Below are 22,455 nucleotides of genomic sequence, written 5' to 3' on the forward strand. Positions count from 1 at the left end.
AAGGTGAGACCTTCAACCTTATTCTCCCCCATCTGTCCCCCTCCCACCCAAGGTTGTTTTTGTTTTGCAGGCCTTAAAATTATGTTTGCATTTTAAGATGGATTTTTCTATTGATGCACAAGATGCTGTTGTGATTTTGATAGGGATTGCATTGACTCTAAAGCTGACTTTGGGTAATAATGACAACTTCATATTATGTCTTCTAATCCATGAACATGGGATGTCTTTCCATTTATTTTTCTATTTAATTTTTTTTAGCAGTTTTGTAATTTTCAGTATACAAGTCTTTCACCTCTGGTTAAGTTTTTTCCTAAGTATTTTATTCTTTTTGATGCTATTGTGAATGAATTTGTTCTTTCCTTTTTGGATTGTTCATTGATAATGTAGAACTGCAGCTGATCTTTATGTGTTGTACAACTTCCTTGAATTCATTTATTGGTAAAACCTTAATTTTCTTAAAGTGATTCTTCACAAATTGCATGTTTTATTCAAGCCTAATTTATCAAAAATTTAGATGAGTATGGAACTTATAATTAGGACTTAATTTTTAAAATCCTTTAGCAAGGGCTAGATTTTATGTACATAAGTGCTGTGCTTAAAATTGAACTATACTTGTTATTTCCAAGAGGATATTTGTATTACAGGTTTTCTTCCTTTTCTTACTAATTTTGCTGCAGTAAAGGTAGACAAGGAGTTCTGAGACCTGTGGAAATTTGAATTGAATTCTAGACTTTCATGTGTCTTTCTTGTCAAAGAACAGGTAGTATTTGAAATGAATGGTCACTTTTTATATAGTAAGGCATTTATTTTATTAGAACCCTTATTATGTCATATTAAAAAAAAACCAAAGATAGATTTTAATCCATCTATAATAAACATGATAGTGGGAGAATCCCTTGGTCTTAGGGTAAATTTTTTTAAATGCACTGTGTCTGTTGCCAAGATAATGACTAATTAATCAAATATGTTAAGTACCTCCTCTAAGTGCTGAGTGCAGACAATAGAAGAAAAACGTATGAATCTTTGCCCCTTGTAGGAAAACTTAGTGGTAGTATTTATCAGTAGTATTGATAAAGCAATCTCAATTACTAAGTATTATTTGCTCTTATTCTATTTTGAATTGTATAGGAAAATAAGACAAAACATTCTAAATAACATGGAATATTTTTACTTATTATATAAACATGATACTATCATTAAATACTAATTTTGCCCTTCATATAATTTCATTTTAATCACCTATAGATAGGGCAAATGTGTCTTGTAAATTACTTTACAAGATACTAATCTTTAGCTCTTTAAGTTTTGGTATAGTTTTTTTGCAGATACTAATTTTGCTGTAGTCTGATGATTGTTAATATTTTAGTTTTCTATTTGAGTAGATACATATCACCTATGAAGAAATGTTTTAAAAACTTCCTATAAAAATAAATCTCATTATTTCAGAAACTTGTTCAAAGGAGAAAATTTTATTTGATAGATTTTGATAAAAATCATTTTCATTGGAAAATTTTCCTCTGTCTTTCCATAGTTTACATGTATTTAATACTTAGAGAAGGAAATTGGTGTGATAAGATCTACAGGATCTTCATACATGAATGTGAACGTGAACTTAAGCTTTAAATGATTGAATTTTTATGTAAATTTTTTCTGGTATTTGGAAGCATATGTTAGGTTTGAAGGAGGACTTAAAAGATTATGAACTAGTCCAATAGTTTTGTTTTCTTTGCAAGGAATTTGAAACTCAGAGAAATTAAATGATTTGCTAATAAATTCAGGCTGCAAATACAATGGCAAAGTCAGAATGAAAACCTAACATTCTGTATAGTGTTATAAGGATATTTTATTGTGGAAAGGGCTTACCTTTTGCATTACATAATCACTTCAAATCCTGGTTCCTCCCTGACTACCCACCCTTCTGCCCTTCTGTCCAGGCACTAAAGTTAGTAGATATGCTCTCTTCCAGCAGCTCTCTGTGTTCAGCAGGTTCCATTAACCTGTAAGAGCCCCTTGGACTGGTGGCCATACTCATTTTTGAAGTATTTGCCACACAATTGTTATTCCAGTCAATCCATCTTAATAACATAATCAGACAGTTTTTGAGAGTACATTTTATATCTTGCAAATCAGGGTTTCATACAAGGGTAAAACTATATAAAATGACATTATTATTCATTTATTTTGAAAAAAATCACAGTAAACAAAGTTTTTTGGTGTTAAATACCTGTTCTACTATGTGACCCTTCTCCTGAATCACCATTCTCATTTATTCAGTAAACATTTCTAGGACATAATGCTCTTTGACATAGGTTGCCCGTTGAGTTTTATGTAACATGGATTTTGCCTTTCTTCAAGCTTGTTTTCCCAACTCCCCTTCTTAAAAATTTAAAACCAGTTCTTACTGGTCTCAAATATGTATGTCACACATACATATATACACACATAAATATGTACATGTACATGTTAATATACACTGTACATATATGTATTTGTACTCTCCTTTGTTTTGGTTTTGTCATCACCTGTATTTTTCAGTGAAGTTTCCTGGTGCCTGAAGTACCCTATGTTCATTTGGGCTTAACCTTCTTTGCATATATGTCAGATTGGCATAAAAATAGATTTCTTTTTGTGGTATTCTTGTAGACATACAAGTATGTGGTCTTAGGGAAGGTCAGTCAAGCGGTGATAGTTTATAAAGAACTGTTTGCTAATTTGTTTGAGAAGTGTGAACCAAGGCACATATACTGAATAAGATTACAGATTTTAGTATTTTGGTGTAATGCTTTAGGACTATTGATTGAGGATGATAAATTTAAAAATTCAAACTGACTTGAAGGAATTTATTGGTACATATAATAGAATGCTGAGTTCAAGCATAGATTGATCCACGTGGTTTTAACAGTGTCATTGGGAGTATCATTCTCTTCTGTTTTATTCTGTTAGCTTTATTTTCTGGCAGATTTTCCTTAAGAGTGGTAATTATAATTATCAGCATTTGCAGGCTTATCTAATCAGCTTGTGGGGAAGGCAAGGGTGAGTGCCTTTTTTTCTCATAGCTTCAAAAGAAGTACTGGGATCAAATCCTTCTGTCCTACCTTGGATAATAGACCCTGGACCAGTCATTGTGGCCTGAAGTATGGAGTGCTCAGAGAAGTCTGTGCCATATCTTCAGTCCTAAAGTTAGTGGTGCAGGTGGGATAGGAAGTTAGGATGGACATCAGCTTTGTATGAGCACATGAACTACAGGTGAAGGGGGTGGAAGGTTCTCAAAAGGAAAATCATGACTCTTTTGTTACTAGAAACTAGCTAGATAAGAATATTCATTAAAGAATAAGAATATAATAAAACTTAATCACAGGTTGGTAAAGGATTACTACAATGCTAGATTCGCTGTGTACCTTAGTTTTGAGTGTTCTCAAGTACTTTTGCATATTGAAGACCTCTGGGAAGCTGTTAAATATCTTGATGCCTTGGCTATACCCCACATCAATTAAATCAGAATTCCTGAGGGTAGAATCCCAGCTGCTGTATTTTGTTTTGTTTTGTTTTTGAGTTTCTGAAGTTTGATTTCAGTACAGAGCCAACCTGTAGAATTAGAGCATTTTATGAATGCCCCATAAACTTGATAGTGGATTAAGATTACCTGGAGAACTTGTTAAAAATGCGGAGTACTGGGCTCCCCCCCAGAGATTATGATTCAGTAGGTCTGAGGTGAGACCTCAGACATTCATTCCTAGGTCATGCTATGTTAAATAGGTACTAGTACTTTACTTCAGGGAGCATTTAGATTGTTAGCATCTTGAAGATTTGCCAGTTTTAAGTTATTAAATTTGTAGATTATTATTAAGTCATTTTTCACCTACTAGTCTGTTGGCTGTTCAGTAACTTATTTCTTATTTCTGTTTGTTGTGCTTATTTTATTCCCCCACTAGTATTTGCTGTACTAGGTTCTACAGATACAAAGGGGAAGGACACAAGTATACACAACTTCAAATTGTTGTGTTCTGTTGTTGCATTAAGAAGATTGGTTCTGACATCATAAAATCCTAATGTTTGTTCAGAGACTTTGTCTTTAACACATTTATAGAAATTAACTCATAAAACCCATTTATCTTCCTGGTTACCTAGTTACCTTTTGACTTTGGTCCATTTCTGCCCTTTAACCTCAGTGACTTCAAAGGCTCAAAATTGAAATGACTCAGAGCAATTAAATGTTTCTCCATTTAGTATCTAATATGTGTCTTGAAATAATTATAACTGTGTATTGTTCTGTTGGTCCAAAACATCTGTGCAATTAAAATAGGCCACCAACTTCCAAACACTTAGCTCCCTTTGGGCACAGTATTTATTAAATTGCCATATTTATTGGAGATATTTGTTTCTACTGATGCTTTGTTTCTTTGCCTGTCCTGTGAGAGCTGCCTTGCCAAATTATTTTGAATCTTAATCTGTGATAAAAATGAAATCATGTTATAAAATAAATATAGACAATTTATTTTAGCTTACCTATGGGTAGACATGAACTGTGTAACATTTTCTTTATATGCTTTTTTGTTTTTAAACAGGCTGATAGCACGCCAGCTTGCTAAAATCCATGCTATCCATGCACACAATGGCTGGATCCCCAAATCTAACCTATGGCTAAAGATGGGGAAATATTTCTCTCTTATTCCCACAGGATTTGCAGATGAAGACATTAATAAAAGGTAAACTGTACATTTAAAATATGTTTTATGTTGTTTTCTCTATACATAGGGTTTCAAAGATAATTACACGGTTATTGTATAAAATCTGGTGTATCCCTTTGCATTTAATAAAGTAAGCACTGATTCATTTGATTCAGATGGCACTACAGAAATTACTGACTCCCCCAGCTAACTGAAAGATCACCATGAATAGGTGCATTTTTCCATAAGATGAGTTGGCCGTAGAGACCTTTTTTAAAAAAATTATTTTTTTTCAAGGCTGTTTTGAATAGGCCTAAAGAGCTTCATTGGGACCAGTGTTATAATATTGGAGTGTGAAAAAGTTTGGGCTGTCTTAATTTACTGTGACTATTTAAATTCTAGATAATGAGGCTGAAAATTCAATTATGGAGTCTTACTCAGCTTTTGTAAGGCTGACTCCCTAGGTTCAAACTAAGGTATTTTATTATTTTCTCTATAAAAAAATGTGTAGGTCAGTATTTAGGCTCTAAATTATGTGAACATATTTTTGTATAATATGATTAATACTAGTACAAAAATTGGAAATTTTGTTTTTCCTTTATATCTAAAATGTACATGAATATTGCAGCTTGTATTTAGGAAGTCTTCATTTTAAGAGAAACAGAGGCTAGCAGGACCTATAGATTTTTTTCTTGTTTCCTTTTATTTTTTAAAAAAATTCATTAGGGAAAAAAATAGCTGTATTGTTCTGCTGAGTTGGATTATTTCAAACATTAGTTTGATTCACTGTGATGTGTTTCTATTTGCAGCTCTTCTGTCAAACTTTGAATTTGATAGGGACATTACACCCCTTTAACTAGGGAAGGCAAACATACGTAAGTGTGTCTTAGTGTGCTGGTTATTTAGGAAACAATAGAATAAAGACAGAAAATCATCTTTTGAAATAGCTACTTTATTGAGAGATTTTGGGGAAAAGCCACTTAAAAATAATGAAGTAGCTGGTAGTGGTGAATGCAAGATTATCTTGACTTTTTAAAGATAATACAGAGTTGAAAGGCAGCACAGTGTTGTATTTGTTAAGAGCACAAGACTCTGGAGCCAGACTACCTGGGATCAAATCTCAGTTCTGTCAGGTAACAGTTTTGCTGTGTTACCTGTTTCATCTCCTGTCAAATGGAAATAATAAGAGTGGTATATTTACCTTTTAGGGTTTTTGTGAAGATTGAGTTTAGTATTTATGAAGTACTTAAAACAGGGTTTAATTTAAAAGCCCATGCCCTAATAGAAAATACATAAGTAGAATATTAAAAGCAGTTAAAATGCTAAAATTATTTTTCATATTTTCTTCCATTCTTTTTTGTGTGTACATGATTGTAATTATCACATTCATAATCTTTTTAATCCCATTACTTCCCTTCAACTCTGTGCTTTTTAAAGTAGATTCTTGAACAGTTACAGCATTTTGAAAAGAACATAAAAGCATTCCTTTTGGAAGATGTGCATAGAAGAGAATGCAGTAGTGGGAAAGGTTCAGGGAGCAACCACTTGAATAGGCAGAATCACTCAAGTAAATTCAGTCCTACAGAATCTTTATTATATTGTCAAATGGAAAACTAGGGAGTTGAGAGACTGTAGAGAAAGAATGAAGAAAACTTGGCTTAAAGTATTAAAGGATGAAGAGAAAGAATAAACTAACAGCAATTTTGTAAGCCTGATGTTGATATTGAACAATTAGTGGTAGCCCCATATTTTTACTTCACCTTTATCAAATTAACACTAACCTAGCCTAATAAATAGTACAGAAGAGTGTCGGATAAAAAGCTGTGACCTCTGGTTCTGCTTTGCACACTACTTCCCACCCTTCCCAGTCTTAATATTCTTGAGACAATTTATCTAATAGATAATGTGAGTATTCTATGATGATTATCATGAGAATACATGATTATATATAATTGTAATATAATAATGAATTGGTTTATCAATAGTAAATGTCTGAAATGTGAACGTAGCTGATATATACTGTATTTATCCTTCCAAGCTTGAAATAGATGTTCTCGTTCTTTAAGACTTTGTAACTTTAAATAATAAACCAATAAACTAACACACTTATACTTCTTATTGAATACTTTGTGTCTTCGTTTCCCCATCTATAAAGTGGAGATGAATGTAAAACATTTTTACAAGCAAAAGAAAAGTACTTACTAAATGTTAGCTATTAGTTATATGTATTACAGTCACCCCCATATTTTGTAGTGATACATTTTTTACTTTTCTGCCCTTAATTTTAACTGGCTCAGCTTCTTTTTATTCATGTTTAAGTTCATTGTAAAGGTTTTTCTTTATTCCAACTTTTGGAATAATTTGGCTTGTTTTAATTTCGGAGCCGATGCAATTAAATGGAAAGACTTTACTAAAAAAATATTTCAATCCTTAATCAAACTTGAAAAAAAATGTCGGTATAAACAAGATATAACTCTTCTTTTAATACTGAAAGGTTCCTAAGTGATATCCCAAGCTCCCAGATTCTTCAGGAAGAGATGACTTGGATGAAGGAGATTCTTTCCAACCTTGGCTCACCTGTTGTGCTTTGCCATAATGACCTATTGTGTAAGAATATAATCTACAATGAGAAACAAGGTAGGTGTTTGACCTTAGCAGTAGTAAAGTTGATTTCTTTGATGTTCTTAATGGTCTTTTGATCTTTGTTTCAATAAATAAATTTAATTCAGATGCAGGGATTTAAAAAATGCGTGAAGTCTTTAAAGATTTTCCTTTAGATTATCAAGTCATGGTAACTGCTGAATTAGGAATTTATATTGCCTGTGTATTTGTATAAATATGTTTCTTAGAATTGGCTTATTAGAAACAGTTTGTGGTTCCTGCTAAGAGTTTTAAATGAAAAATTATGAAATGACTTTGTTTATAAATTTAACTGTAAAACCTATTTGTTAAATTCATGGTTTGAAAATGCACCTGCTTGTAATGGTTGTTATTGAAAAACCATCTGACATTGCACTGCTTTATAGAATTTTCTCAGTGTTGGGAAGGACATAAACAAATATGTCTCCTGGTTTCCTGTTACCTCTTTATTATGTTGATTTGTTAGATATTTTGATGCTAAGGAGTCACAGATGAAGGAAATGTTACTTGTAGTTGCTGAAATTTTTATGTACTAAATTAATCAAGAAGCTCTGATAGTTTTAACATTTTTTGAGGTAGACAGTGATACTTTTTGGGTTAAATGTTTTCTGTGATCATTCATTTAGATTCATTATGTTTTCATACTTAAAACACTTGGTTGTATTATATTATTGGATAAAGTGGTTTGAGGTTTGGTTGCTAAATGATAGATGCCCTTAAATAATAACTTGAAATCTAAAACACAGTTTTGCTTGAAGGACTAGTATTAATTCAAAAAGTTTGTTTGAAACTGTATCAAGCTATTATGTTTGATAGGAAACCAGTTTGAAGGTAGTCATTATAGTTGCAGGATTACTTCAAATAAAAAATGTGGTGTTGTGAAGATACTAAAGCCAAAGAATTCTGATTAAATGGTCATAAAATATTAAATTACTATTTATGACCATTCTTACTAGATTATAAGTCAAGGCTGTTTTATTGCAAAGGTTGTTAATATTTGTAACTGACTTTAACTTAAAGAAAACCAACCAAAGAACACTGTCAAGAGTGGTAGACAGAAGTACATATTTTCAAGAACATGTTTGAGTGCCTTTTATATTTGATATTATGATGAGGATTGGATATTCTACTTAAAAAAATATACTGGGCTGCTCATCTCATCTCTGGAGCACGCCTGCATTCCCTCCTTGAGTGTGTACTTTGCTTTATTAAACTACTTTTTGCTTGTAAAAGAAAAAAAAAATACTGAACTAACATTTTTATTTTGAATGTCTTGAAGTCTTTGTGTGGGAACATTTCTTTAAAGTTTCAAGTGTACCCTAAAACATGAAGTACTTGACAGTGTCCTTTATTATTGTCAATTTATTATATATAATTGTCATAGTATATATGTATCACATTGTATACTGGTAACCAAATCTCAATGCCATTTGTGAGACAAGTATTAGTTATGCGTTAAAGTAATGTATTAGCTTTTAAATCAATGAAAGACCTAATAACACATTTTATATAATGGAATTTCAGTGAGGGACTTCATCTTATGTTTGAAGTGGACACTCAGCTTTATTTTTAATTGCAAGTTAATCAAAGAGAATCTGTTATTTCCTTTGGAATATAATTTTAACTTTTCATATTTTTATTTTGTAAGTTTCTTTTGCATATTCATTTCACAGAACAAACTTGTTTATAAAACTAAAATACAAGGGACCAAAAAAATCAGATTACTTTGTCTTAGATATTAAAAAACTCATTTTTTCTTTTTCTTTTTTAAACCAGTTGACTTTCTAAACTATTGATCAGTAATATGGGAAGTTCTCATAATTTCAAATAAAATCTTTATGCTTCAATTTGGCTTTAAGAGCTCAAGGTTGTCATTTGTTTATTTTACAGTTACCTAAATCATACTACTGCATTTAATTTTTCTTCCCTACACAGAAGAATAAATTTCACAGTTCAGCAAATGAAACTGTTTTGATGTATTTTTTAGAGTTTACCCTTCTTTGTAAAATTCTATTATGGGCCATTTGTTTTTGTCTTTGTGATTATGTTTGTGTGTTACTTATGTAGATGTTCTGTTATTTTTCATTGCTAATGGTTTTACAGTGTCAGGAAGGCTAGTCTGGACTCTGTGGCATCCATTTAAAAACAAATCAACTCCTGTGTGATTAGTTGGTACATACACATTGAGAAAAAGGTAGTTTGGAATGTTGAGGTAAAATCTAACTCACGAATGCTTGGCAGGAAGCTTGTTCTGTTTATTATTAATCTTACTCTGTTCCAAATTAAGAGCTAATGGTTTTAAAGTACAATAACTATATGACATATTTGCCTTTAGAAAAAAGGAGAAGATACTATGACTCATACTTTAAAAATTTAAAGTCTATAAATTTAGTAAATTTAATAAGTAGACTGTAGCATAGCATTAGTGCTTTTAGCTGCAATCTTGAGGAGGATTAAAATTAGAAATACAGACTGCATAGTTCTTTACCTTCTTAGTGGGTTACCTTGTTAAAGCATCTAAAAGTTAAGTGTGAAGTCCTTTGGGATTAAAATAATCTCTACATAGAATAAGTGATTAAGTTGCATATTATTACACACACGTTTGATTTGTTACCACTTTTTAAGTTATTCATGTGATTTGAGCTCAGGGCTTCATCATTTTGTATCTGCTAAATAAATAAATAAATGTAGGAAAAAAAAAATATATATACACATACACATAAAGATGAAAGCCTAGGGACTGGCCTTGATGTTAGGAATCGTGGAGCTCAGTATCTATCTCTACTATGTTTCAGACCCTTAATTTCTCAGAAGTGCACATTTTAGTTAAACTCCGTGAGTTTGTATTGGATCATCTTGAAGTCTCCACATGTATTTTTCAACTGTAATAATTTAGACTTTGTATATTGTTACTAGATTAAAAATCTCTAAGTAACTCCTAAAAGCAGATGTATCAAATCTTAGTTACAACCAAAAGAAGTCAGAAAGAATATGTAGACTTTGGAACCAAGCACACTTGGGTTTACACCTCTGCTCAGTTCACAACAGTAGTGGTATTAGATGAGTCATTTTTTTTAAATTGAAATATTGACATACAATCTTTTATTGGTTTCAAGTATACAACACAGTGGATTAACAGTTACCCATATTATTAAATCCATTTTACCTTTTTATTAAGAGGTAATTTATATATTATCTGCATCACAATCACCTTTGGTACTTGGAAAAATTGAGGTTTCTGTGTTCCATCGAAGACCAACTGAACAAGAATTTTTTTATACATGGGCTTAGGAATCTGCGTGTTTAAGAGTTCCAGGTAGTGCTTATATTGTTGGTAGTCTAGAAATTTAATTTGCTTTATTTGTAACTTAGAGATTGTATCTACTTCAGATGGTTCCTGACAAGATTTTAGGTGTGTGTATGAAGTATATAGTACTGAACTATTTAGCTCTGAGTTGCAGTTATTATACCACAATAGGAGTTGGCAGACTTTTCCTTTAAGGGGCTAGATAGTACATATTTTAGGCTTTGCATACCATATTGTAAACTCTGTTGCAAGTGTTCAGCTCTGTGTTGCACATAGCCATTAGTAACAACTAAATATGTGTGGCTGTATTCCAGAAACACTTTTACAAAAACAGACTGTAGGCTGGATTTGGCCTGAGCCCACATAATTTGCCACCCCTGTATTATGTTTACAGGATGCTTTTTACAAAATATATATGATTTTGGTAAAGTAAAAATGGTAACTATAAGCCACAGGTTAACTATTCTCTATATATAGGGGAATTACAGCCTAGCAGATGTGAGGTGACAGTTCAGTTTTTTTTTTTCGTTGAGAGTTACTTACAGATTCTCTCTTAACTGTAACTTGAGTGATGAAAGTGCATGTGTATATAAGCACACACACACACACACACACACTGTGAGCACGTGCATGTGCTGTGAGCACGTGCATGTGTATATAAGCACACACACACACTGAGCACGTGCATGTGTATAAGCACACACACACACTGTGAGCACGTGCATGTGCTGTGAGCACGTGCATGTGTATATAAGCACACACACACACTGAGCACGTGCATGTGTATAAGCACACACACACACTGTGAGCACGTGCATGTGCTGTGAGCACGTGCATGTGTATATAAGCACACACACACACTGTGAGCACGTGCATGTGTATATAAGCGCGCACACACTGAGCACGTGCATGTGTACGTACACACACACACACTCTCTCTCTCTCTCTCTCTCTCTCTCTCTCTCTCTCTCTCTCTCTCAGCACCCTGGGCATCACAGGAAGGCTGCCTCTACTTGTTCTCAACTGTGTCAGTTAACAGGAATGAGAATTATGGGAGAAGACTGAGCTGCCTTTCTGAAGTTGATGGTAGCTGTCAAGATTTTGGAAAGTTAGTGCCAGGAGTTAGGTGGTAAACAGCGGCCCATTCCTTGCCTTCAGTGCAATGACATCTTAAAAAGGTAGAAAAGAATACTTAACAGTATGATGATAGAATTTGTTACATGATAAGAAAACCAAAAGCAGTGGTTCTTGCTCTGAACTGTAAGATAAGACTTACTTTGTCATCTCTTAAATTAATAATTAATTCAAAAAGCATTTTATACTAAGAGCAATTTATAATACTGCTTATTAACTGACTTCAAATCTAATATCTTAATTTCAAATTAATCTTAGTTGCTGACAGGTTAGAAGTAATTGCTAAAGCTTTTGAGTTTGTTGTCTCCTGTCTTGATGCTCTGTCGGAATGTTTCTTAGTGGCTGTTTCCTTCTTCTCCCTCTCCCCCATTTCTTCATAAAAGCTTTGATCAGTAATATGGGAAGTTCAGTATGGGCTAATACATAACTTTACATTTCAATAATGGCAGTCATTGATTATACTCTCAACAAAATAAAAGAGGCTGATTTGTAGCTATTTAAGGAAATAAAAATGAGTGAGAGTAAAAAAGAAAGCCTTTTTTCTGGGAATATTCAGTAAAACAGGTTTTTCTTTAGAGTTTTACACAATGTAAATAGAAAATGGGTGTCACCATTCTTAGTCACTTGATTGACTAAATCATAACCACTTTTATTCATGAAAAGGCATTGTTGTGGTTGTGGTTCTGTTGATGTTTTAATGACAGAGTTTTTCTGTGTTTTATTTTAAAATTTAAGTAAATACAAATTTATTTTCCAGGTTGGAGTTTTTATGAAGGATAGTCTTAACCTTGTTTAAACCTGTATTCCAGATCACTTTTTAGCATAAAATAAAGTATCCCTTAATCAGATAATAAAAAATTTAAATGGACAATAAAATCCTACTAAAATAATGACTTTAGTGTTTTTTTTTTGACTCATACATGCAGTCCCACTGTATGTTCAGTTACATACTTGAATAACAATGTCAGATATGGCCCACTTAGTTCATGATTATTGCCCCCCTCTCCCCATTTAAACGTGTGTTATCTTTGTGTCTCAGGATTCTCTGCAAAACCACCGTTTGTTCCACTGACATTTTAATGCTTTCTGTGTGCCTAGGGATCGCTCTATGGATTGTATGATGAAAGATGAAAGGGACCTACTGCCCTTTTAGGAAGTCAAATGCCATGTAGTGGAAGAGTCAGATCAGAAAACATACTTCACTCAGGATGAGTGCTGTGGTATAGATGCATACGCAGCACTACTGGATGCCAGAGGGAGGGATGAAGGGAAGGTTTCCAGAACAGAATGCCGACTTTTTTCTGTGAAAAAGTATTTTGCTGCTGGTAGTGTAATCATGGTTACTTTTTCTGTTCTTTCTGTCTTACCTGACACTGCCGAGCAAGTAGAGAGAATCAGAAAGATTGACAGGTTCTCATATTGGTTATTTTGCCTTTTATTTTTATCCCTTTCTCCTTAACAGTAACAAAGGAATCCAAATGAATGTATCATGTGAATTACATAACCTTAATTAATAAACTTTTTATTTCTTGGTTTTAAAATTTGGCCGACTACTTTCAGCTATATTGGGATTTGAAAAATTTATTTAACCCGGTATGTGGATCTTAATATTATGAAGATATGCAATAAATATAGTAATAAAAAGAAAAATGTAGCTTTTGGAAAATTGAGAATCACCTTAGAAAATTCACACACATATAAAATTCTGTACAGAATGTTAGGGAGTACTTTCTTTCCTACCTTTGAAACCTCAATTACAAATTAATGTCTTAAAAAATTAAGATAATCAGACTGTATGTGGGTGTTCCTCTAAATAATTGGAAATTCCAGAAATCAGAGGTTAAATTTTTAGAAGAAAAGTTCAGCATATTTTCTGTTAATAGGAAAGCAGTTTCCAGTAATTTGATTTTTCTGGCACCTGAAATAATGGAAGTAGGGCTCTTTAATTTCACTTTGTTGCAGAATAAGATTAAATTTAAGGTTGAGTTCCACTTTGTTTGCAATAGTTTGAAAAAGAACAGTTAATGCAGATTTTTTTTTAATTTTTTCCTTTTAAGCTTTGTGTCTTGTAAAATGTGAGTTTGCCAAATTCTCTTCGTCTGCTACAGATTAGGTATGCCATTGCCGCTGCCATGTGGCGGCGCTCCCCGTGCTTCTGGAGGTTTATCGCATCACTTGTTCACATGCACGGAGCCTGGTAACAGCCTCATCTGTATCTTGTTAGCTTCATTTTCTTGTTTTTTAAATTTCATTATTTATAAACTCAACATAGCATTTAAAAATAAAGGATAGTTTTAATGAATTAATGCTACTACAAAAAGTCATTGCTAAAATTTTCATACTGAAACAGCTTTTAACTTTTTGTGTAAATGATCTATGCTTTATTTAAATTGTATTTACAAGCAGGTATGTTTTACCTGCCATTTTAAGTATATTTGCCAAATTCTAAATATAATTTTGGAAATTGAAATGGAAGCTTCTGTTTATTTGGCAAAAGTAAGCTTCAGGACGGGGCTGTGTATTTTTATTGGCATGTAACAGTTAACATGAGCTCTACAAGAATTTGTGTTTGAAGAGCTAAAGCAGTCAACAGCTGCAGCGTAAACAATTGCATATGAAAACTGGTTGGCTCAGTTGTACAACTTTGTAAATCTTAATCTCTATTTCTTTAAGGGCTGCCTGGATAGGTATATCCTAAATCATTGTGTTTAGTCTCTTATCTATTGACAGTTTTGTTTAGAGAACACATCTTGATCTTCTTAAACTATCGTTTTTTTCCTCTTCCTACTTTGTAATGTTTATTGTAAAGAATTTAAAATATAAGGGAAAAAAGGTCACTTGTCTATCACCTGTAATGAAACCAATTGAAACATTTTGTTTTGGTTTTATTTCCATTTATCTTTTTTTCCCCTATGCATTAAGTGTTCTTTTCTCTCTCTTCAGGAATAGTATTTTAATAATTTGGATCACTACTTGTTTACTATTTATACATATAACATTTGTAATTTTGGTCATTAGGTAATTTCTGAAAATGACAATTTATTCATGGCTGCAAAGTATTTTATCATCATGGTGTCTTCACCCTCTAATTTCCAATGATACCTTGACAAAAAATTTATAATATGTTCTGGCTTCCAATTCTGTAGTTCAGTAAAGTGATTTCATTAAAAAATTAAAACATGTTCCTACTTCCTGTTCTACAGCTTAGTGAAGGGATTTAGTTAGCTTTAAGACTTTCTATGGGTTAGATTTTTGTTAATTCAAGAATATAATACTTATGGATGAATTGCAGCAATTTATTGTAGTCACATTTTAAAACCTTATATATGTCAATATGCATGTAGATTTTGGTAACTGGGTTTTGATACTTCGATGATGCTCATTTTACTCTAGACTTGACTATTATACAAGTTTAGAATTATATGTTAAATGCAATTACATTAATTTTTTTTGGCTTGAGTATAGAATACTTTTGCTATGACTTTTTGTCATATAATTCTGTTTTTCTAAGTTTGAATATGATCAACATACATCCCCAAATTAAACATACATATCTGTATCAAGACATTATGTTCAAAATCTCATTTATTTGGGAAATGCCAGTATATACAGACCAGGAATTTGTTTTGTTGCTTGAGATGTTTAAAGACAGTGTAACTAGGCATATGCTATGTGTTTTCTCAATATAAGCAATTTAGAAACTATTCTTATAGCCATCTCTGTTCATGTATCCATGGTAACTGTTCACCTCTGTAAGCCTTTGAGTATGTGATCCTTGGTGTAGACAGTGACTCTTTTTTTTTTTTTTTAACTGTGTGTCTCTCTCTCTTTTAAACTTTTTCTTTTGTCTCTCTTTTAAAAAATCGGACTATAAATCTGAGCCAAACCTTCTATAATACTCTGTACTCAAAAATGGAAAGTTCTGAAGCAGGAGTATGTCTGTGGGGCAGGCAGAACAGGATTGTTTGTGGAGAATTCTAACGAAATATGCATGTATATATTTAGCTTTAGTTGGAATAGGATCTATTTAGCTTAGGATCTATTTAGCTTATGTAAAATTTCTCAAATTGAGAAACATTTAAAAGCAACTATTCCTTTGTTCTTTTTAAAAGAGAACGATCTTAATGCTACTCAGGTATGCTATTGGAAACCTTAGTTATGTAGCATAGCAAGGAAATGTAAGAGTTTGGTAGCAACTAACTTCTTAATCAGGCATATTAAGTGGATAAGCAAGTCTTATAACTGCAGGGTTCACAGAATTCATATCCTTCAGACCTTTTATTTCATTTTCAATTGTAGATTATCTTGTCCATTTGCTGTTGGAATATCATAGATTAAGTTTTTGTTAAAATTGCAAAGATTACTAAACAGTTCCCAAATAAAATGTTTGTTTCTAATTTAACTTGAATTTTTAAGTAACTGATGCCCCCATGTGGTGAAAGACATTTTGCTTTTGTTGAAACTAAGAGAATGACTGTTTTGACTTTGCTTAAATGTAGTGGGCATTAATGTTCACTAAGAAGCTGTTGACCAAGATATATAATTTGAATTTTGTAAAGCTCATTGCCATAAAATTCACAGCCTTACCCTGTGTTGTCTCAGAAGTGCATGTAACCAAGCACGTACAATGAGACAAAATATTGGAAGCTATTTAATTACAAATAGCATAGGGTTTTGCTGATCTTATATATGAGTTCTTATGTCTTTGTTTTTGTGTCTCACATAGGTGATGTACAGTTCATTGATTATGAATATTCTGGATACAACTACCTGGCATATGATATCGGAAATCATTTCAATGAATTTGCAGGTAAAATCCAGGGCTTAACTATTGGAGTGACATATATAACTTAGGGTATCTAAAGTTTTTTTTCTTTAAAGAATATCAGCTGGGAGCAGGAGCAACATTTTTAAACTTCTTGACCTTTTTTAAAAACCTGCTTTTCTTTATTACTGGAGGAAAGAGAAGTTGACATTTTCCTTAATTTCTTAAAGAAAATCAGAAGAACGAGTGTAGTTTCTGTTTAAACTGACATAGTGCAAGGTGCTTCATAAATCTCATCTCATCTCATCTTTTCCTTCACAACAAACCTGTAAGTTAGGTAATACTCTAGTTTTCAGATGAGAAAAGTAACCAAGGTCACAGTGAAATACGGAGAACTAAAATTTGAAACTAGTTTTATAATACTTAAAAACCTTTGCTGTTTCCATCATGTACTTGGGCTTTTGGGTAGTTCATTAATAAAAAGAAATTTTTATTTGATCTTTGCTATGAATGATCGAAAAGCTGCTCATTTTCTGTCCTATAATTTGTTACCACCGTCAGTTATATGTTTCCTTGTTTTTTTTTTTAATGTAAATAGAATTACTTTGGAACACATTTTGTGACTCTGTTTAAAAACATGAAATGTTCTAAAACTAAAGATTAGGAAATTCTCCTGGATGTTTTATACCTAATAGGAATTTTTCATTGTTAAATTTATATATATTCATGCATTTGGGTATTTTTCAACACTTCAAGTTATGAGACTGGAAAAAAGTTGCAGAAAATTTTAATTCACGTGTTTCCAGTATTTTCCATCCACCAAGCTTATTCATATACATGCTATATTCCCACATAATGTGCTGTACATATTTTCACGTGTCTGTAGGAAGGGATAGCAGTTGTGATATAGTGAGATACCACCCACGATGTTAGTAACATGTATAGTCACTGGCATGGGTATGAAAGAGGAAACTCCAGTGATCTTAATATGATTTTGTATAGAAAAAAATTGAGCTAAAACTTGAAAGCTAACTAGAATTTGGATGTGTAGTTAGAAAGGAGGGCATTGCAGGAAGGAGGAAGAAAATTTGAAGGTGAGTGGACCTATTTTTGTAGGATGTAAAATTCATGAAGGAGAACAGAGGGTTATAAGACCAGAGAACCTTAAGTGCTAGGCAAAATAGTATGAACACTATCCTCTGTGTTAGTATCTTTTAAACTGCAGATCATGAAATCAGATTTGTGGGGTAGTTGTTTTTAAGCAAGGAATGGAAAAAATATAAAAGAAATAGAAAATACCAGAGTTATAAGGTATAATTAGGGTAAATGGTAAATACTGCTTTGTGAAACTTACTTTCAGCTATGTGAATAAGGTTTCAATATAAAATATATTTCTTACCCGAAGAATAGTGGTCAAAAAAATTTCAGTGCACAGTTTAGGATATGCTCGAAATACTAGTGTGCATAAGAATCTCCAGATTGCTTATTAAAGTAAAGATTTGGGGCTGCTGGTGGAGGTGGTCAAGCTTCACACATGGAGGAGAAGTTGAAGCAATGATAACTGATTATAGTGATCAACTATGTTGTGCATTACAATTTAATTTGGAATACATTATGATCATTTGGTTTATTCAATAAATACAATTAACATGTAGAATTTCAGCAAAAATGGGAACAATTTTTTTTTAAAAACGTGTAGATGGTAAGGATTATTAAAATATACAGAAGAGAAATTGTTTTTAAAATTTTCATTGTACTTTTTTCCCCATTTCAGGTGTGAGTGATGTAGATTATAGTCTCTATCCAAATAGAGAACTACAGGGCCAGTGGCTGCGTTCTTACCTTGAAGCTTACAAAGAATATAAGGGCTTTGGGACAGAAGTTACTGAAAAGGAGGTAGAAATACTCTTCATTCAAGTAAATCAGTTTGCATTGGTAAGTTTAAATGTAAACAACTAATGAAAGATGCTTTAAAAACCTTCAGATTTTCATCATCTTATAAAACATTTTGAGTTTTATGGATTTTCAAAATGATGATGAAACAATTGTTTACAATTCCCCCATTATAACACTTTTGTCTGTTGCAATATGTTATTCTGGTTGAGGAATATGAGGAAAGTCTTGTTTCACACATGTGCTGGAAAAGAGTATTTTGTCTTTTTAGATAACTGTGGTTAATCTTTTGTTACTTCACTAAAACTCAAGTGATAGTTTCTTAAGCTAGTTGCAGTATGCAGTCTGAACACATAAGTTTTGTACTGTGTTGCATTAAAATCATTGGATTATCTTGCACTTGAATGGCTCTTTTACCATTGTATGCTTTTTTGCGATTTAATGTCTTTCATTAGTTATTTGGAAAATACCGATTCATTGAGTTGCATGGATTTTCCAGATGTTGATACACCTTGCTATACGATATGAAAAAACACTCATGGAGATTACCACCAGTATCATCAGAAAAGTTTAAGTGCTGTATTGAAAAGCTGGTAAATAAACTCAGAGTCAAATAAAAATTTTCCAAAGTTCTAATTTTAGATTGATTACTCAAAGTCTACCATTGGCAACAAATACTGTCAGTTATTTTCATTGAAATGACAAGTTTTTTGTTTTTTTAAGAAATGTCTGCCAGGTACCCAAGTCTAATAGCTCGTTCGTATGTCAGTTCTTTCAATGAAAAAGCCTGCAAATTCAGCTCACAACTGAGTCATGTTAGTGTTTTTTCTGGAGACATTCTCATGCTTTGGGTAGCAGCAAGACATGCTTTATGTGTAACTTCTGTATTGCTCCACAGAGTATTAGAAAAACATGTACTCAAAGGTAGACTGAATAAAGTTAATAGTTTTAATGGCTTCATAAAGGACATTCTTTAGTGACAGTGGCTTTTTACTGTGTGTGATGATGATGTGAGTGTAAGTGTTGGTGCCATTGCCGGGATTATGCTAAGGTAACAGTAGCATCTGTCACCCACCATGGCATTTGAACCATCAGTGAAAATGCTGACCTTGTCAAAAAGGCAAGTAACATATTAGTATTACTATGGAAATAGATTTTGGTAACCACTGGAAATAGGTTATAATAACCACCGATTTCACTTCTCAATACCTGAGATACTTGAGTAGGTAAAAAGATGACCATTTTTGAAAATTTAAATTTTTATTCTAATTTATATAATAGTAATTAGTAATAATAATAATAATATTTTATTGAATGTTTATTATATACCAAGGTATAGATATTATTATTACCAGTCCCAATAAGTGTTTTTCTACAACACCAAGCAATTCTCCTGTTCGCAGCAGACAGGCTGGGTTTCCTACAAATTTAAATCAATTCTGAACTATCTACCTGGACATAGTGTCAGATCCCATAAGTTAAGGGTTCAGTCCCCCAAGACTGCTCATCCTCTCCCTACTTCAGTTGCCAATCACAAATTAGGTTGTTACCTATTCTTCTTACCTGTTGGCTTACATAAATTGAAATTTTACACAAGTCTCTCCTTGGGTTCAATTAATTTGCTTAGAGTCACTCCCAGGACTCAGAGAAACATTTTCATATGTTTACCAGTTTGTTATAAAGGGTATGACAAAAGAGCTGGAAGAAGAGGTACATAGAATGAGGTCCAGAAGGGTCCTAAGCACAGGAACTTCTCGTCCTGAGGAGTTTAGGGTGTGCCATTTTCCCAGCCTGTGGATGTGTTCTGACTGACCAGCCTGGAAGCTCTCTGAAACCCCCTCCTTTTGGGTTTTTATAGAGGCTTCATTACATGGATAAGATTGATTAAATCATTGGCCATCATTGACTGAATGGATCTCCTGCCTCTCTCCCCTCCCTGGAGGTCTGTGGTGATGGAGCTGAAAGTTCCAACCCCCTAATCACATGGTTGGTTACACTGGCCAGCATTCTGGGGGCTTTCCAAAAAGTGGCTCAATAGCATGAACCCAGGTGTGATTGAAAGGGGCTTGTTAGGAATAACAAGACACACTGTTCTCGCTTCTATGGCTTTGGAACTATTTCAGGAACCAGTGATGAAAGAACGAATAACAAAAGATGCTGTCATTGCTCTTATGATTAGGAAATTCCAAGATTTGGGGGAACTGTTAGGCAGGAATAATGGATAAAGACCAAATACATATTTTATTATAAGTCATAATATGATGTGCATTTTATGGATGAGGAAAAAAAGGTTCACAGGGGTTAATAAAGTTGTTCATAGCCGTACAGCCAGTAATTTTTGCAATTTGACTCCAGAGCCCCACTTGCTTTTGTATTTTTAAATTAACCATTAGGCTTCATGCACTTGTGCCTTTAGCTGTTCACTCTTCACTACAGTGTTTATTCTTTTCTGTACCTGTATTTGGAGTTTAATATCCTGCTAGTGATATTTTTTGAGGAAGATAAAACCAAAGTGCAAAAAGTATTCCTTAGAGATTTTTTTATAGCAACATACTTTTAAAAATGGAGATCTTTAGAGGGTAAAAAGTGATTTTTTGCATATGTGATTTCCACTAGTCTTTAAGACAATCCTCTGTGGAATATAGGATGGCTGATCTCATCTTTTCAGTGATAAACTCAGACACTAAAAATTTGTGACTTATTAAAGGTTGCAAAGGCAGTTAGTGGCAGAGCCTGGTGACAGAGCCTGGGGTTGAAGCCCTACAACTCAAAATTCAAATTAAGAATTCTTTCTTGTACACTGTAGTGCTTTTCCTACCAAATTAGGTTGGGTTTCTTTTCTTTTAGATACCAAAGTCACAGCTGTTGAGTAATTTTTTCTTAGAGAACTTTTGTTGTCATTACTATAGTGAATTTAGCTGAGACAAAATCCTTGTCTTTAAGACTTTTTTCCCCCTAGTTGTATTTCTAGTTAGAAAAGAGTAATTCTTGGGAAGTGAATTCTTACCAGTGTTGTCAGTTTCTTAAAATAATACCATGTTTAAATTTAACTGAAGATAGATTATAAAGCACACATACACAGTTATTTTACACCTTGTAATTACATGGTCATCTGTTTTCCCTTGAACTTCTAAGAGTTAGACCCAGTTTTCTCTTGAGTAAAGTTGTGTTACTTTATGTTGTGGTTGGTTATGCAAAATTGTTAGGTCAGCAAAATTTTCAGATGTTTATTCACCCTTAGGACATTCTTCAAATTTAAATATATTTTTGTGTTTGAGATTTGTGTTTTCCTTTTTGTTTATATTTTTATGTCAAGAAACAAAGTCCTTTGATAATGTATTTTATCAGAAGGCCTGTTAGCAGTTGTAACCATTAAAAACACTTAACTAACATCTCTTAGTGCTGATGCTGAACTCTGCCTACACAGAGCAGGTTATAGGACTTGGACTCTATGTTTTAAGTGATTACAGTTTATCCTAATAAACCTCTTTTGGTGTTGGCAAAAGTGATTTATAGCCATTCAGATCACTGAACTTCAGTATTACGTATGTTTTAGATATTTTATAAGTATCGTGCGCTAACCTATTGCGCCACTGGAGCTATGCTGTTTTAGATATTTTATTATAAAAAACATCATGAAAGTGTCCATGAGTTGATGAAAAAGGAAGAAATTAACAATTTGATGTGCATTTGTCGTAATTCTTGATTTTTCTTCCCTCCTTTATAGGCTTCTCATTTCTTCTGGGGATTGTGGGCTTTGATTCAGGCCAAATACTCTACTATTGAGTTTGATTTCCTTGGGTAAGTTTTAATTTTACTGTATGCATTACACTTGTCTCAATTTTTTTGGACCAACATTTAGAGCTCACAGAGGATGTTGCAGGGATTATTTTCCGTCAAATGTTATAAAGGTCGCATACATTTAATAATTAGTCTGCAGGGAAATCTGGTATATTAAATGTTTGCAATATGAGAAAAGTGTCCAATAGGTGGTGCAGTAAACTAAAAATATGTCCTTTGGAAATCTTAAAACTAAAGAAAAATTCAGC

General features: G+C 32.8%; 1 protein-coding gene across 1 annotated transcript in view; it reads left to right on the forward strand.

Moving 5' to 3' along the window:
- Positions 1-22,455, forward strand: part of ETNK1 (ethanolamine kinase 1) — a 61,865-nt gene that overhangs the window by 33,680 nt on the left and 5,730 nt on the right. The window contains exons 3-7 of the mRNA XM_036889257.2: positions 4,566-4,706; positions 7,162-7,304; positions 16,475-16,558; positions 18,288-18,448; positions 22,134-22,207. Of these exons, the coding sequence (XP_036745152.1) occupies positions 4,566-4,706; positions 7,162-7,304; positions 16,475-16,558; positions 18,288-18,448; positions 22,134-22,207 (603 nt within the window). The remainder of the gene's footprint in view (positions 1-4,565; positions 4,707-7,161; positions 7,305-16,474; positions 16,559-18,287; positions 18,449-22,133; positions 22,208-22,455) is intronic.

The sequence above is a fragment of the Manis pentadactyla genome, chromosome 14, assembly GCF_030020395.1.
Source record: "Manis pentadactyla isolate mManPen7 chromosome 14, mManPen7.hap1, whole genome shotgun sequence".
Lineage (NCBI taxonomy): Eukaryota > Metazoa > Chordata > Mammalia > Pholidota > Manidae > Manis > Manis pentadactyla.